The 17,813-nt window shown below is 39.8% G+C and overlaps 1 protein-coding gene and 1 pseudogene across 1 annotated transcript; one reads left to right on the top strand and one right to left on the bottom strand.

Moving 5' to 3' along the window:
• Window positions 1-374: 374 nt before the first annotated feature.
• LOC148030301 (ras-related protein RIC2 pseudogene) lies at window positions 375-4,423 on the top strand (annotated as a pseudogene).
• Window positions 4,424-10,845: 6,422 nt separating this feature from the next.
• Window positions 10,846-15,772, bottom strand: LOC148030300 (ATP-citrate synthase beta chain protein 1). Its single transcript, XM_087686585.1, has 17 exons — window positions 15,519-15,772; window positions 15,065-15,202; window positions 14,782-14,884; window positions 14,605-14,670; window positions 14,406-14,529; window positions 14,198-14,332; window positions 14,007-14,067; window positions 13,792-13,868; window positions 13,552-13,707; window positions 13,335-13,463; window positions 13,119-13,251; window positions 12,853-12,980; window positions 12,667-12,772; window positions 12,504-12,580; window positions 11,661-11,731; window positions 11,299-11,583; window positions 10,846-11,200 (listed from the first exon to the last, which is right to left on the bottom strand). Exons 2-17 carry the CDS (start codon window positions 15,162-15,164, stop codon window positions 11,125-11,127), a joined length of 1,827 nt encoding a protein of 608 aa, XP_087542711.1. The 5' UTR covers window positions 15,165-15,202; window positions 15,519-15,772; the 3' UTR covers window positions 10,846-11,124.
• Between the last annotated feature and the right edge of the window lie 2,041 nt (window positions 15,773-17,813).

The raw sequence follows: 17,813 nt of genomic DNA, 5'->3' as shown, positions 1-17,813 counted from the left end.
ATGTTCTTGCTGTTTTGGCTCCTGGTCGGCTATTCCGGCTCTTGGTCAGGCTTTCAACTGTCTTTCTACGTGGAATAGATGCAGCCTGAGCTACATTATTCTTCCTTGGGGTTCTGCTTGGAGATGTCTTGTCAATTTGACAAGACACACATTCCAATATGTGGAAAGAAGGACTCTGCAAGACAGAACCGTGTGCAATGTCCATAGGCTTTGGGCGAGTTTTTTTCCTTCTTGGTGCCTGAATAGACATTGTCGGGTCACGCAACATTAGCTTCATCAATCTGAAGAGGGGGACAAGCATGATGACCAAGCAGCTTCCCAAATCCCAAATCCCTTTGTGACTATGTGATAACCCTGGAACTGAAAAGGTTTGAGACCTGCTCTCTCGCTTCACCTGCAACGAGTTCAGCTTGGAGTCCAAATCCACCATCGGTGTTGAGTTCGCCACTCGCAACATCAAAGTCGAGGGCAAGATCATTAAAGCTCAGATTTGGGACGCTACGGGCCAAGAAAGGTACAGAGCAATCACTAGCGCTTACTACCGAGGAGCTGTCGAAGCACTTCTTGTCTTTGATATTACTAGGCATGCAACTTTTGAAAATGTGGAAAGATGGCTGGAGGAACTCAAGGACCACACGTACTCAAATATTGTGGTAATGCTGGTTGGGAACAAGTCCGATTTGCGTCATCTGAGGGCGTTATCAACTGAAGAGGGCCAATCTTTTGCTGAAAGAAATCTTGTCGACTGATTCGGAGGCTTACAGATTACCTTCCTCTATGTCTAATGAGCCTCCACAGCAGCAAACAATCAGACAATGAAGAAAGTGTAGCAGGACGTTTGATTTTTGCACAACTGTACTCTTATTTGTAGAGGATTGGTTGCAAGGTGATGAGGAGTATATTCTCCATCTGCAACAAAGTCTGCTATACTACCTCCAGAACGTACTCCAAGCAATACACACCTAGAGGGATTCCCAGGGCAGCAAGCCATGGCTTCACAACTATTGAACCACCAAATGCCAGTGAGTGCAGATCACCTGAAGGGCTATGTGATGAGGTCAAAGCCATCATCAACCTAGCTACATCATCATAGCAGCATCTGCAGGAATTGCAACACTGTTTGCTGATCGATTTGACACACCTGCGGTGGCAAAGACAAGCCAAATTTGGAGAAGAGGGCTTGCTATCCTTGTTGACGATGTTGTAGGGCACGATTTTCATGTCCCCATGCACTTCCTTAACCTCGAAATTTCTTCCAATCAATCGTTTCACATTGAAGATGTTTCTATCCAGATTCACGAAAGCCTGGTTTTTAGCAATATCATTGATGAGCCTTTTCCCCTGCGCAACTTGCTGAACTAATTCCTCTCTACACCGAAGCAACATACATCATCAGATAGTCAAACTCTTATCAAAGAATCACAAGATTTCAGCAAGACTTGGCTTACAAGTAGTGGTAAAATGGAATGCTACCATGTTGGACATTGTCAACACTCACATGCTTGGGCAGTTTGGTTTTCTTGCCAAGCATGAATAATTTCTCAAATTTTTCAATCCAAATCAAGGGGGTTTTGAGGATAAACCACTACTCGAGTATCTTCATACTCATGACTTCAATCTTTGGACAAGATTGAACCGACATTGAAGAGATTTGGACCTATCTTGACCTAAGGAGGTTATGGATATCATAGGTTTCAATTTCCACTGAAGTCATTGAGTTTCTCTCCAATATTGAATTCTTCAACCATTATTGGATTGCGTACTTCCAATATCCAAGGTCTCTTATCAAATGGAATAGGATTTTTCCTTCCATCAACCATACATGAAGCAATAGAGCATCAGTGGAGTTTATTGAAGAAGAGTATGTTGCAGGGAATTCAATTTCAACAAAGAGCATGGAGAGTCTTGACTATTTGGAGCTAAACTGAAGCTATTTTAATCAATGGTTCTTCATCAACAATATGCTTTAACCCCAAGTACAAGAGCTTCCACAAACAAGGCCACTCCGGATTGACAAAGGTTTGAGCAAGTTTTGAAGGTTTGGAGTACTTTCTTTTCATGGGAATGATGTGCAACATAGTACTTCAAAAATTTGGCGAATTTCAGTGAAGAATAGAACTTCATTTCATTTTCAAAGTCTCAATCCACTCTTGGATCATTCTATCTACATTTCTCAAAAGAATGCATAGAGTTCAAAGCCTCTATGAGAGGTCTTGGAGCGTTCTTGTCTCTTAGACATAATGGACAGCTTGTACTCAATAATTTTATTGAAGATTTGGTTCATCATTAGTAATGAAGCACTCTTGAATCAGTGAATCACTCCTACAAGCTAAAGTGATTTTGGGAAGCAAATGTATTTGGCAAATGTAAGATGGCAAATGCATGACAATGTATAGTGGCAATTGGTTATAGTAAGATGTATGTTTCTTATGACCATTACACATTGGATCAGCATTGAAGTGTTGGGACAGGATATGCAAACAGGATCTCATTGATCTGGTAGTCTACAGTGGATTATTTCAGCCATTTTGGTTATTGCAGAGGGTATTTTCAGCTTTGGTAGATGTATGGAGTTCTCTTACAGGTCTACATGGTTTGTATATGCTTGGAAATGAGGGTACAAGTCATTAAATGATCAAAACAGAGCATTCACAGGTTGCAAGAATTTTCAGACAGCTACAATAAACTGCTTACAGAATTTTTTGTACTCAACTACTTTCAACACTTGATAGCTTGTTAGAAAGAGGACTTCTCAAGCTTCAAATAGAGCCAAAGAGTTCATTATTTGGAGCACTAGAACTCAAGATACTTAGGACTGCATGTATAAAATGGGAGACATACATGTATATTTTGATGGAATGGTATATAATCATGCTTATAATGATCCATATGGGCAGTATGATGCTTGTGCATTATGTACAAATGGTGAGCAGCATCAACCGTATGCATATGAGCATGATATGGGTGCAAATAATGCCTATGGGATATACTATGCAAGGTACCAAGGGTAGCCAACATATGCAATGGATTATCATCTGGAAGAAGAAGTACTAACCCGTCCTTTCTCCTTCAACAATGTCCATGGTACCTACTTATCAAGCCGTATGTTGGATGATATCACTTCTAGGGGCCTATGCTACAAATGTGGAGAGAAGAATGTTATTGGTCATTCAAATGTATGCAGGGCACAGCATGTTAGAATTTCAGTTGTCTTAGAATGGCCTACTCCTTTTCGCACCCGTAGAAAGCTTATACCTCATCAAGAGCTGATGGAAATGAGAAGACAACTCATATGCTGTAAATGTGATGGTCAATGGTCTCCTAATCATGAAAGTTATTGCAGGAATAGTCATTTTGCTACAGCCCTTGTATTAGAGGATTCTAATGCATATGTATCTCAAGTGGAAGTGCAAGTTTGTCGAGGACAGCAAGAAGAAGATAAAGATGCTGATAATGAGATTGAAGATGTAATAGGGCAGTTTGAGAAAATGTCACTTAATGCAATACATGCACGAAATTTTCAAGAGCAAGATGAAGATGAAGCTGAAAATGAAGATAAAGATGAAGATGAAGAAATGATTGATATTAATGCGCAGACAATGTAGTCAAAGAGCAAGGTAACATGGATTACCAAGAAAAAGAAGACAACTATGATGACGATGACATACAAGAGGGAAGCATTGGGTATGATGAAAGCTTTCATGAGTCCATTCATTCCCAAGAAGAGTGTGATCATGACAGGTGTAGCAATGCATTTCAGTCTATATCTCATGAGGATTTTACTGATCTTGATTATGATAGTATTTCAGTGGACATAGATCATGCTTACTTGGATGATGTTATGCAAAATGAGGAAATCTATGCTCATGATGATGATCTTTATTTTCCCTATGGTCCGGGAGCTTATGAGGATACTTATGTGGATCATGGGCAGGATTGGTCATACCCATTTGACCTGGGTAATGATACCTATTCTCATTATGATTATCTCATTTATGATAGTTTCTATGATGGATTTCCTTTCAATCCGGGTGAGGGCAACAGTGACTTGATGGATGATGTGACCATTATGTGGGTATCCCATATGATCCTGGATAATATTTTTGCCTCTTTCCTATGTCATGGAGCAGGGGACAGCCTGCTATCATAATTTTCTGTCAGAGAAATAATGCGTATAACTTCATCAAACAGGGAAAATAATGCGCATAATGCCCCAATCGGATTATTCTACTGAAAGTTCACTATTTCATGGCAGTTTCTTCTACAAGTTGAAGACTATCCTTTGAAGATCTTTTCTTGGAGTTCCGTTTGGGTTTCAGCTGCTACCATCCTTGTAATCATTGTACTTCAAGCTTTGAGGACAAAGCTTCTTTAGGAGGGGATGGTTTGTCATGTAGGAAATTTTGGCATGTAATTTGGACATAACCACAGCCATAAAATGGGCTGACATATGTAAATGTAACTTGAAGATTAGGTTTAGCCATAGTTTGGCTAGGGTTAGCTATAGCTATAAATAGGAGGACAGCCACTAAATGGGTAACGCATTCTATTTTGGAACAAGAAGTTTGGTTTGTTTCTTTCCTAGTAACCATATTCATTTCCTAGTTAATGACAATTCTAGCTATGGTTTCTTGACAATTTCTTGTCATTTCTATTTGATTCTAGGCTTGAATAGGCTAATTTAGTCTTAGGCTAAGATCCCTTAATTACAAAAATACGACGCATGGGGTGCTTGCACCTTCATTTTGGGGTATCATGGAGTGGTCCAGGTCAAGGGGAGAAGTTAGCAATCAATATGGAATGCGGCTCCAATTCATGTGGTTCTGTAATGATAGTGTGGACCATACATGGAGGCCAGTGGCACGAGGCACAAATTTGACAGCAAAAGAAATCCACATATTGGAGAGTGGAGGGTTTGTTTTACAAAAGGCGGCACAAGAGGTGGCAGTGCTAACGAGGGCTCATGTAGATATCGAAGAGGAGTTTCACAAGCTGCAAGGAAAAGGAGAGACTCGGCATTGCCTCTAGATGCAACTGTGAAGGGCCACACAGTGGTGAAGCCCTTGAAGCATGAGCTTGTGTCTTGCAAGAGTATTATGATGTGCACATTGCAAAGAATCCAATATGTAATTGGTGTGATTTCATGGACCGTGTCACAGAAGGAAAAGCATATTTGGCATGCAAGCACCTATATTATGTGTACCTTCGAGTGTTTGGAATGGATGCAAATGCCAACATGTTTATACACCAACCCACACTCATTGAAGAAAACTTGCACATTGTATTTGGAAGCAGAACTTTTCCAACACCACCTACACTGTGACCAACAATGCAATGCCAACACTGCCTCTTAGAAAAACTACATTTTAGTTTGTCGAGAAAGTATTGTTATACAATTCAATTGGATAGCTTAAGGATTTAGGAGAAGCGTTTGTTATAGCACATATCGTAATCCGATGTGAGGCATTATTATATAATGTGGATTGATCACATGCATGAGAGAGAGAAAGTGAGAGAGAGAGAGAGAGAGAGAGAGAGAGAGAGAGAGAGAGAGAGAGAGAGAGAGGGAGACAAACATTGAGAGTGAGTGTGACTGATTGAGATTTATATACATATATGTATATATGGGCATGAGAGAGAGAGAGAAAGAATGTAGAGTGACAGGAAGAAATTGCATGTAGAAAGAGAAACCAAGAGCGAGTAAAGAACATAGAGCAATTTGAGAGAGAGAGAGAGGTGTAGGCCATGGTGTACCATTCTGGGGTGATTGCACGAATATACCCACATTACATGCTAGAGAGAGAGAGTCCTTTACACAAGATAGAGTGCTATTTGATCAAGTGTGTTAGAAAGAGAAAAAGGGAATATACACATAGAGAGAGAAATTGAGAAACAAAGAGAGAGAGAGAGAGAGAGAGAGAGAGAGAGAGGTACATAGAGTGAAGGTAGTGGTGGCGATCGTGGAGGTGGTGAGGGTAGTGGTAGTGGTGGTGGAGGTGGCGACGGCAGTGGTGGTAGAGATGGTGGTGGTGGTGGTGGTAGAGGTGGAAATATCTAGGAGTGGAATAAGTGGACTATGTGGAACAAGAAATGGAGGTTGCCCAAAAAAGCTCGCTAAAATGCTCGCTCAAAAAGCTCGCTTTTTGCCCTTTCCCATCATCATTTTTTTGCCAGATTGTTGCAAGGGAAGCATCCCAGGGGCTTCTTCTCTTATCCTCTAGTGATGGTCCATATGCCCTTCTTCATCAAGATAAGCTTTATGTGTGTTTGCCAGGCATGAAACCCGACTCCTTTGAAGCGACATGTTGGAGAGTCTTTGCCTATGTTGAGTGACTGGAACATTAGTAAATCAACACCAAAAAACCAGATTAGATTAGCAAATGAGTTGATTGTGTCAAAGGAAACAAGTGTCAAGAGTTATCGAGTGTCAATAGACACTTTGCTTAAATCTTCTTGGGTCTTCCAAATCTTGCAAGATCTCCCCTCCTTGCCGGTTTGAGGAAAAATCTTGCTGGAAACTGCAATGCTCAGTCAGATCACAGTGGTAGGACTTTCAGTGTGTTAGGAGTTTAGGTGGGTTGCTTGACTTGGGAACAATGAGAAATTGGAGTGCAAAAGAGCTTGAGCTTGGTGACTATGGAGTCTCTGTTAGGGTTTGTAGAATAGATTGGTTTTTGGTTTTGTATAGCAGTTACAATGGATTATTTGCCACAATGTTTGTGTGGGAAGTAGCTTATGTGTAGGCCTTCAAAAGCCCTATATGCGCAGGGTGAATCATGAATAACTGAAGTGGCGCAGATCGTACGACAAGCTATCAATGCTGTAGATTAGGAGCAGCGAGCTGAAATTCTCGAAATGTGCAACAGTAGAGCACGCAATGTCGACCTATATAGTAATACAAAGAAGTGCTTGGACTACAGAGCAACTTTCTAAAGAAATCGAGTTGAGATATGGCTTGTAGAGAGAGTTATGAAAGCTCAAAGTGCTACAGGTCTTGTTGGCTATGGCTACCAAACAGTGAGTGTAAGATTCAAATGAAGAAATGAGATCATGATCTAGGACTAAGCTGGCCAAAGATAGAGAGAGACTAGAGGAGCAGAGAGGAGAGCTAGGCCATGCTCAGCTAGGCTCTAATACCATGTCAAAAATATGGATCTAGAGCATGGCCATGGTGGATAGAAGAGAAAGAGAAAACTCATGATTACATTGACTGTAGTTATTAATGACTGTCACACAAGTGAATTAGGTTCTGAGATGGAAGCTTGGACTCATAAACACAATCTTGTGTGTGTAGGCAATGATACTGACACTTGAGTGAAAGGACAAAAGTATTATGACATTGCATTTAAAATGATATGCAAGTACAATGCTTTGTAGCTTTAGTATAGGTAACACTTTTCACAATAGTTGAAGATTAGGAAAAAGACTCTCAATAAATGGAAATCTAAAATCATCAGATTTGCTAGTTGGTTCCTTAGGTAGCACTTTCCACAATAGTTGAAGATTAGGAAAAAGGCTCTCAATAAATAGAAATCTAAAATCATCAGACTTGCTAGTTGGTTCATTAAGGCAATTAAATTTTGCATCTAAAGTATGAAAAATTTTGCATTGTACTAAAGGCAAATAAGTTATTAAGCAAGACGTGGAAATGCACAATTTTTAATAAATTAAAATTGTTTCTTATAAGATGTTGATGGGAAATTTAATTAGGAGTGCTGAAATTTCAACACTACCCTTAGTCTTGTTTTGAAGACCAAAATCAAGCTTGGTCTTCCCACTATGAAGAGTCTTTCAAATGCATCTCCAAAAAGAGTCAAGACTTCTTACATAACATCTTCTCAAAGCCCAGTCTTCTCTATGAAGATAGAATCTATTCTACCAACAATCATTTCCAAGTTTACATACTATAACAAGTTGCAAACAAGAAAATTAAAACTCAAAATGCTAATTTTAATTAATAATATGTAATTAGATACCTTTTTGAAATATCATCTTACCTTAGTCACAACCCAAAGACTCGTATAAAAATACATTTTTCATATATCCATCTTAATATCTACATGTAAGCATGATAGATTTGAGAAACCAATAAAAGAAAGAATAAGTCTATTTTAAACTATAATTATTATTTGGGAGATCGCCCGAGCAGGAGGGCCAACACTCATGTCCAATCTCGATTCGTATCTTAACTTAGCAACTTGAAAGAGCAATACGCAAAATGGAGCTCAAGTACCCAATTATGTTGATACCAAAAAGTTGCAACTTTATATAAAGATTGCATATATAGCATAAAGTTGGTATATAGATTCCATACTCCATCCATTTTTAAAAGTTAACAAATTATACATTGAGAATCAATTTTCACGAAGTTGATACACAATCATCAATTTTTATTGTAAGGATTATAAGAAAACTCGCACCTAAGTCCAACTCATAAACCATGTTTAATGCCAAAAAGCTACATAAGTAGCTAGGCATTTCATTGCCAAAAAGGTGCATAACAATCCAAAAAGCCACAAAACTAGCAAAGTCAAGCTCCCACCCCAGTCTACATCTTCCATATCATGTGGTGCTAATAAAGGTAAGAGCATAAGCATACCCAATGTAGTCAATATAACACTACTCCTATCTTCATCTTTGATGTGATTTTGCTTGGACAATCCATACTCACGTATGGTTGTTCTCACTATTGCACAAATACTTGCCAAAGCTTCATAAGACTTATATGATTTAACCCACTCTATTTCTAGAATCAATGTCATTTATTAACTTAAAAGCATCCACTACCAAAGTTTGGTAATAAAGAAAAATGTAAAGCAATAATAAAGAAACATGTAAAGCATAGTGTTCAACACAACCATCATCTCTAATAGAAAGAAGCTGATTACTCTTCATAAAGTCTTCGAGACTCTTTGATCCATATCCAAATGAATCTCCTAAATATCTATTTCGAAAGAGCTCAATAACATCCAAGTCATTTGCTACATTAATTATTTCCACATGCTCCTTTTAAAACTTCACATGTTATCATTCATCTCACATAATACATTTTTCATAAAGTAAACCGAGAGTTATACTTACTGTGTTAGAGAGTTGCCTCATACGCTTTGAAGTCACTTAATAATATTACCATCATTTTCATCAATCTTTTTTATTTTTTCCCTTAATAACCAATGAACATTGTGTATCCTTAATAACTAGAGAGGTTCAATGCAAAAAGTACATAAAATTGAATTCCACAAATTTCTTACATGCATCCAAAACCACAAGTGCCTTATGTAAAACAACAAAATGTACGCCGACTACTAGTGAAACTCTCACTTTGAGCTAGGAAGCAATCCATTGTTTACACCTTGCAAACATGATACACCATCAAAGTAAATCCAATCTTCACAAGACATAGACATAGTTTGTCCAATAGAGCCATCACTACAATAAATTTCATTGGGCATTTTCATCTTCCAATGAAAGCAAAGCCACAAACTTCCGAGTACAAATTTCGCTTCATTTCACTCTCTTTTTCACTTTGAGGATACCCACTTATGTATCTACTTCTAATGAAGTTTAAAGCCTTTTACATGTTTCTTTGAAAACTCACAATGGCAGTTTCAATCACAAATGCACTAACTTCACAAATGGCTGAGAACCTCACAAAGGCACATGAAAAGGAGAAGGACAAGGTGAAAGTTCTATGTGTGCATAAGGTGAAAGTCCTATGTACGCATGCTCACATCTTTGGTCAACTATAAAGAAAACTTTGTATATGCTTTAGTGTCATCATCCTTTTCACCTAGATTGTGTTCGACCTTAGAGCCCAATAGAGCAAGATAAAAACCTTTGCCCACAAACTTAAACTAAGGAAGTTAGCCTTACATTCATAAGTTGCATCAAAACACTTGCAAAAGTCAACTTCCATCAATGGGCAAGCCAGCGCAAGCACCCAATCATGTTTAGCCTTGGAGCCCAATAGAGCAAGATAAAAACCTTTGACCACAAACTTAAACTGGAGAAGTTAGCCTTTGTTGATAAGTTGCATCAAACCACTTGCATTATTGGTGGAGCAAGAAAATGACCCTGGTAGGCAAGAGTGGCATAGTAATGGACGCCATAGAATAGTGTGCTTCCATTGATCCTTCTTCAGCACATTCTCTACTTCCGCCATGTTCAGGTCACCTCTGATCTCTGTCATTTCCCTTCACAGGACTATGCATGCTTGCCCTCCATGTGGCGCAGTAATGAGGCATAAATGCTCAAGAGGCACCCCATCAAGCCATGATGAACAGTGAGGGGCTTTAAAAGCCATGTAATCAAACAAGTTATAAATCAATGTAAGGCTAAGGATGTGCCTTGGCAAGCCCACCGACATCTTCCCATCCAACAAATGATCAGTCCTCAAGTCGCTGCAAGGGGTGGATATCACAACAAATCTCTCTCTGAAACTAGCAAGGTTGACAGAATATAAGTTTCTGCACATAGAGAAAGATCTTGACTTTCCAGAATTTCATGCAGTTCCAATCTATTCTGGTCGAGCAATCAACTAAGTTACAATATCAACTAAGCTGCAAGTAATGCATCATCCAGAATTTCATGCAGTTCCATTTCATATCTATTCTGGTCAAGCAAATGCCTCAACCTCCTCCAATCATTAATAAAAGAGGAGCCTGAGGAGCCTGACATCCCACTTGGTGTCATGAGGGGAATAAAACTTGCAATGGCACACGACAGATAGAAGAGAAAATCAAGGAAAAGTGTCAAAAGTAGGTGGTACCACATGTAAGCAACCACTTAAAACACTTGACGTGTCTGGATGCCTCCTTCACAAATGGGACAAATGGGAGAATGGGGTGAATAAGATAATCACCAAGCTAGCAATTATTTGAAATGAATTAATGGCAAATCTTACAAAAAGCACAGCTTGCCTATGCTGCTGTGCATGTTATAGGTACAACTAAATTCCTCATCTGTCCCCATGCCTTCCTGTTGCATAGGAAAATGCAAAGGGGTTGCAAACACTTGCTTGTTAGTTTCACTCTAATGTGGCATTTTAAAACCGTGAGCACTGTAACAGTGCCTAATCCCACCAGAGTGGTATATCAACTCAGGTACAGAACAATCTGAAAAAAATCACTTGGTATAGAGAACATCTTCCCATGGATGACGGTACAGTGGCTGCTTCAATCGCTTCTGGTCAAAAGTGTGGCTGCACAACACAAACAAAGAACAGGTCAGAATCAAAGCATTCAGAATAGGCACAAAACCTATGATCAGGCACCTAATCTCTTTTATCTAAAGGCATACCCAATCAGACCAATTGTCCGAGCAAGTACGAACAGTCCATTCAGATACCCAATCCCCACAATATCATCAATTTCCTGCTGTGTGAACATTGCACTGCTGACTAACAAATCTAAAAAGAGGGAACCAATGGCGCCATCCACATTGAGAACCAGGTTGTTTGCCTTTGTCAGTGTGTACTTCTCCACTTGTAAAGCATACTCTAGGTACTTCACTGAGGGAAAGAATGTTCGCCCATATTGCTGCAAAAGTTCCACTCTTTTGTCTCTGTTATCTGCACTCTTAATCCTGAAACGAAATCATGCAAACATCAGACAACAGTATGCCAGCTCAAACAACAGACTTCCGGCTTATACTGAACTAACCTGTGTCCTATTCCAGGTACACGAATTCCCTTCTTCTTCATCGATTCCACATATTCATAAGGAGAAAGACTCTGAAACATCAATAATACAAACAGCTCTAAATCTGCTTTAAGTGCATTAAAAACCCGCCTTGACCACTTCACATGGCCTTGTGAGAGGTGATACAGACCAGAATAAAATAAAGTATTGGTTCAGATCAAAGGCTCTCCTAAACTGTTGGCCTGTACCTTCCTTTCCAGGGAATGTCCAGACCAACTTTGGGCAACCTACTGAATTATACATGCAATGCAGCTACTACAAAGCTCTTCCATGTTTCAAAAGTGTCACTTAATACAGAGCATTCCTTGAACAGAAAATGCAGCATATCTCAGGTTTTCAAGAAATCCCTTCATTGTAGAGCTGCCTCCGATTTCAGAAAAGCCTTCTCAAAAAATGGTATGAGAAGGGAATGTCTGGTTTTTGAAACATATAATTTTAATTGCAACTTTGCAACCACAGGAAGATTTGGCAGTTCAAAAATAAAAAAATTCATCCATAAATGATGAGATGGATTCATGAATGGTCCATAAATGATGAGATGGATTCATGAATGGTTTTTGAAACATATAATTTTAATTGCAACTTTGCAACCACAGGAAGATTTGGCAGTTCAAAAATAAAAAAATTCATCCATAAATGATGAGATGGATTCATGAATGGTCCAAGCCAATATATTCCTTAACACCCGTGTCTTATTCAATGTGCTTAAAAACTGAATGGTGTATGCAAGTAAACCTAGCCAGACATCCCTGTCTATTCAACTGGTAGAAAGGTTATCACAATGAGTGACAAACTAATAGATACCCGGTCATATGCATCCTTGAAGTAACGTGCAGCATCATCAATTGCTCCACCAAATCGAGGTCCAATGGTAAGAAGACCTATTTACCAATGAATTAGAATATGTTGCCATTGCCAGGGAAAATATCTGACTCTGAGATATTATTCACCAGAAGGCAAAACCAACCTGACACCAAACTCGAGACAAGGTCCTTCCCAGCACGGGCTGTGACTATTGTGTTGTGTGCACCAGACACACATGGTCCATGATCAGCACAAAGCATAATGCACATCTGGAAAGGTCAACAAATTGTAAAGCATTATCAAATATGGATAGAATTAGAGCAGCACACAATCTGTTGAACTGTATTACCTCAATAAATTTGGTGCAGTAACGGGGCAGACTGCGCTTGAACCAGAGAAGAGAAATCACATCTCCAACTCCATTATCATTTTCAATCAGGGTAGACATCTTCACGCCAGCATATGTGGCCTCTTCACCTGAAGATACAATAACCAAACTAAGAAAATGAGCCTGAATGTCTTGAGCTTCTGGAATTGAGACAAGCACGGATGATGTGGATGACCATGATCCAGTAAGGATAAAATGCCAAATGCCTTTGTCCTTGTTAGTCTTACCTCTATCATCACATATCGTCGAGATGATGTGTGTCGGTGCTCGAACTTTCCCTTGTTTTATAGCCACATTCAAATCTTGGGGTACAGGCGGTGGCTGGAACTCTGGAGAAGGTTTGATTACCCCCTGTTCAACCTGAAACATTCACAAAAACTTTATCAGGAAAAGTTGGTGGAAACCTTGAAATTTACTGTGCATTGTCAACAATATTCTCTTACCAGTTTAGTGTATGTTTCTTTGATCAAAGGCTCAAATCCCTCAAATGAGGTAGGGACATAAGCACCAGCTTCTTGCAAAGCATTATTTTTGGACTGTGCCGATTCCAAATCACCACCACTTTTGGCACCCTGTAGCAAACATGGATTTTTAGATCCTACATAAGAAGCATGCATTTCACTGTTGGAAAAGCTACGATCCTAAACAAATGTAACTTACAGCATGGCCAAATTGCACCTCGGACTTGAACAGGCGAGCACAGGTACCACTAACCCATGCAACCACTGGCTTTGTCACTTTTCCTTGTTTTAAGGCTTCCACTAATGAGTACTCATCTCTACCACCAAGTTCACCAAGCACCACCACCATTTTGATCTGTTTGACATACAACTTTAGGATACTGCAGACAAGCACATCAGACAGATAGTTGACACAAACTCAGAAGGCACATAATAATACCTGAGGAATGTTTTGATAACGAATGACATGGTCGGATAAAGTAGATCCAGGAAAGACATCACCACCAATCGCAATACCTGCAAGTTGTTTTCATTTTTTGATAAGTTTAATAAGCGACACATTCAAAAAACTATACAGACCTTACAAATGGACTAGTTAGATTAGCACATTAAACTGCAACAATAAAATGACCTGTCTAACATGATTGAAGTTACCTTCATATATACCATCAGTGGTTCTTGAAATAATTCTGTAGAGCTCATTGGACATACCACCCTACAAGGAATTAAACTCCTCATCAGGCTCAATATCCCAGAGAAGATGGAGCACTCCAATCATTAAAAGCTTGCTAAGTTTACAGATCACAGGGAAGGACTTAGGACACAAAAATTAGGTGTGCACTTACAGATTTTGAAACAAATCCAATGGAACCAGGTCGGTAAAGCTTGCTTTCAATAATGTTCTCGAGGGTGCCAGCAGTATCACCAATTTTAAAAGCACCAGCTTGAATTCCCCCCACAGTAGCAGGGCCAATAATCACCTGAAATAAAGTATGACCAGTGAGTGCCGCCCTAACCACAGACATCCAAACCTTTGGCCTACTTGAGCATTACCTTGTTATTGGCTTTAGCATAAGCAATAAGTTTCTTAGTGTCCCCTTCTGGTACTCCTTCAGCTATAATTGCGACCACTCTGATTGTTGGCTGTTTGAGGGCCTCCATAGAAGATGCAAATGCACTGCCAGAAACATCCAACGTCAATAAGATGCTTGATCAGCTTAGATCTTAGCAGATACAAAATTACCATGCATACCTGCGAAAAGAGGCAAAATTAATGAACACATCGGCTGTGGGATGAGATTTGCATGCCTCCTTGACACTGCAAAAGAGCATAGCTTCTTAAGCAAAACAGATAAAATAAATAAAACAATGCCAATACAGAAGACTATTAATTCCTGCATCATTTTGACATATGAAAATCATCTCTTACGTTGAGTGGACAGGCACAGCAATCTCTTCTTGACCAAAGAAGAGCTTCTGAAACCCTTCTGATCCAGGGTTGATAATGCCAGCAACAGAAGGTGTATCTCTGCCTGATAATGTAAGATGCAACAGCCCCATGCATAGTAAGAGTTCATTGTGCATTCCCACATGAAAGAAAGCTAAGAGACACATTGAACATTCCCGAGATCTAATTCCAGCTGACATCTTCACTCCTCACACTGATGCCAAATTGGCGCATAGCTTAAACACATTGTATAGATCGTACTTACCACATAAGAAATCAAAGTCAAGCATCCGCTGGATAGGAAGCTGTTTGTAGTTGTAAAACAAAGCCTGTGTCTGCCTAGAAAACAGTTGTCCTGAAGCCATGATTATTACGCTATGCGCTTTGTGTCTTGCCTGCCCACCTGTACAGTGACAAGAGGCCGTATTAACGAGTGAAAATAGAGGTCAATCCTCGAACATGTCCGCAGAGGGGACAACGATAAAAGGAAGATCACGTTCAGCTCGGAAAAACCCCCCTGGGGTTCTCTTCAGATATATTTTCAGTCCTTGAAAGCAGTTTGAGAGATCTAAAAACTGTGAGGAGTTGCTTCAAAAAGTCTTCATCTGAGAAGGCGAATGCTGATACTAGGGAGAGCGGCATGGATGTGCAAATCCGCAAAGGAAAGAATGAATAATAATGCAAAAAACCTGCAAAGAGAAAAGAAGGAAGAAGCAAACCTGAAATCCGGGAAGCGGACCTCTGTCTGAGAGACGGAGATGGGAGGAGGAGGAAGGCAAGAGAGGCGACGAAAGACAAGAGATATGCGAGCTAGGGACAGCGAAACGAGGCGGAGGAATGCAGCTCGCGTGGGCACGAGAGGCGCGCGAGCTCGTGGAGTGATGGCGGACGCAGGAGGCAAAAGGCCTTCTCCTTTATTTGGAGAAGGGGGCCTCTCTCTGTCTGTCTGTCTCTCTCTTTCTCTCTCTCTCCAATTAAAGGAGAAGGGGGCCTCTCTCTCGACCAACGACAAAAAACAAGCTTGCTATGAGTTCCACTGCAAAAAAGAAAATGAAATATTATCACTATTTTTTTAATAGCTCTGCAACCGGCAAAATGAACATGACGAAAACCAGCAGTTTCCAACACTTCGTTGAAAATTAAACCCCGTTTCCAACTTTTGCGTTGAAAATTTAGACCCGAATAAAGGCCAAAAAAACGAGGATTAATTCGCTTTCTTTTTCTTTTTTTTTAAGGAAGGACCCGTCAGCGAAGACGACCGGATCAACGTCCGTCGTCCGTCCGTCGTATCAGCCCCATAAAAGGACGCCCGCAGGCGGCTGCCCATCCGGCACTGCCCCCGGGCCCCACCCCGCCACCACCTTTTTTAAAGACTGGTCAAACCCCCACAATCCAAAGGTCTTAGGCCTAAGGTTCCCCCCCCCCCATCCTTTAATAAAAAGGTCCCCTTCTCAATCACATTTTCAATGTGTTTGTTGAGGGTTGCTACAGCCTAATATTTCCCTCATAACACTCCTTGGACCTATTTCCATGCGAAACCAAGCTCTCACGCTGCCTTCGCACTTCTAAAATTAGGTTCCCACATCCTCTGGGCTCTGTAGTTACGGGTGGGTTCATACTGTAGCAACAAAAAGCAGTACTTTTCTTTGTAGTTGCCCTTACTCTTGTTCACACAAGGTAGAGACAACGCATGAAATCTGGATGCCTCACGTGGTTAGTGCAAATATGGAAAAACCTTATTCGCTCTATAGTGGACTCAAAGCCCTTGGGCCTACCACATTAGCCTTTTCCAAGTAGAAGCATTGCTCTTCTACGAAGGGAAGCTGTCCATTTTCAAGTGGGTCTAGAGGCAATTCACTTTTCCTTTAGCTAATCGAATGCTTCCACACAATCAACACACCCCTACCTGTCTTTCTTCTGCCATCTCTTGTGAATCCAACCTAAGATAACTAGCATTTCTTGTAGGTACACTAGGTCATCTTCATGGCAACTTCATTCTATCATGCAAAGGTGCCACAAAGTAGTATCACAAAGGAAGCAAAGCTTTCATGCGATAAACAACAACCAACACAAGTATAGGTTGAAGTCTTTTGTATGAATTCCCAAAGAGGTTTATTACAAATGTTGATTTAAATGTGTTACTTTAATCCTTTAAAAATGAATATGGGGACAGCTTTTCGATACTTCAATAAAAAAGCTAGCTGGCAAGATTGCATTGGATGTGTGCCAACAAAGGATTGTAAACATAGCATTCCTATGGATTTCTTGCAAAGTTCTCTTATGAAGTGGATTATGCTCCTTAAGCCATGTGACCTCCCAAAATTATGCTTGTGGTTATGAAGTGATTTGACTCCAAAGCCACAAAAGCAAGTCCACAACAACCTTGTTCTTCAAAGCTTGCATGCTATTATTTATGCTTTCCATGACCAATATGTCTTCAAATTTCAAGGTTTTCATACAACTTCTTACCCTCAAAGCTTGCATGCTATTATTTATGCTTCCCAGGACCAAAATGTCTTCAAATCTCAAGGTTTTCATACAACTTCCTACCGTCAATTGTGAAGGCTCTATCTGATATTTTAAATTTAGCTAGCATTGCACCTAACTTTTTTTTAAAGCATTGATTGTGAGCACAAGGGGAATCCCTTTTAAAAGAAACTAAGAAAAAGTAAACCGTAAGGTCGCTGATGATTCATTAAGCATGTCAATTGAACAAATGTGGTTCTTTCTAATTTTGTATGTGTTTGTGCAACCCATTCCTCCTACAAATTGTTAGCAACATTACTAACGGAATAACTTTTTGTGTACTTATTGTGCTACTAACCTCTAAACTTAAGGAAGTCACTAGTACCACTTCAAATGAAGTAGCACTATAGTACCCTTCACCTTGGCATAAAAAGAGCTTTTTCTATTTCCCTCACTCTTATGTTTCTTGGTTTGTAATATCACTAAGAACATTTATTGAAAATGTCAACTTTTAGCATATTTATTAGGATATAATGGTAAATCGTCAA

The sequence above is a fragment of the Lygodium microphyllum genome, chromosome 10 (assembly GCF_053477565.2).
Source record: "Lygodium microphyllum isolate KBCC chromosome 10, Lygodium_microphyllum_v1.1.10, whole genome shotgun sequence".
NCBI lineage: Eukaryota > Viridiplantae > Streptophyta > Polypodiopsida > Schizaeales > Lygodiaceae > Lygodium > Lygodium microphyllum.
Note: the sequence above shows the minus strand (reverse complement) of the source record. Positions and strands in the feature narration are given on the sequence as shown.

Coding starts and splice junctions, on each gene's coding strand:
- LOC148030300 (XM_087686585.1), bottom strand. CDS start 15,164: ATGGCTTCAGGACAACTGTTTTCTAGGCAGACACAGGCTTTGTTTTAC. Junction 13,869..14,006: donor CACTGATGGTATATATGAAG/GTAACTTCAATC, acceptor AACAACTTGCAG/GTATTGCGATTGGTGGTGAT. Junction 11,201..11,298: donor CGGACAATTGGTCTGATTGG/GTATGCCTTTAG, acceptor TGTGTTGTGCAG/CCACACTTTTGACCAGAAGC.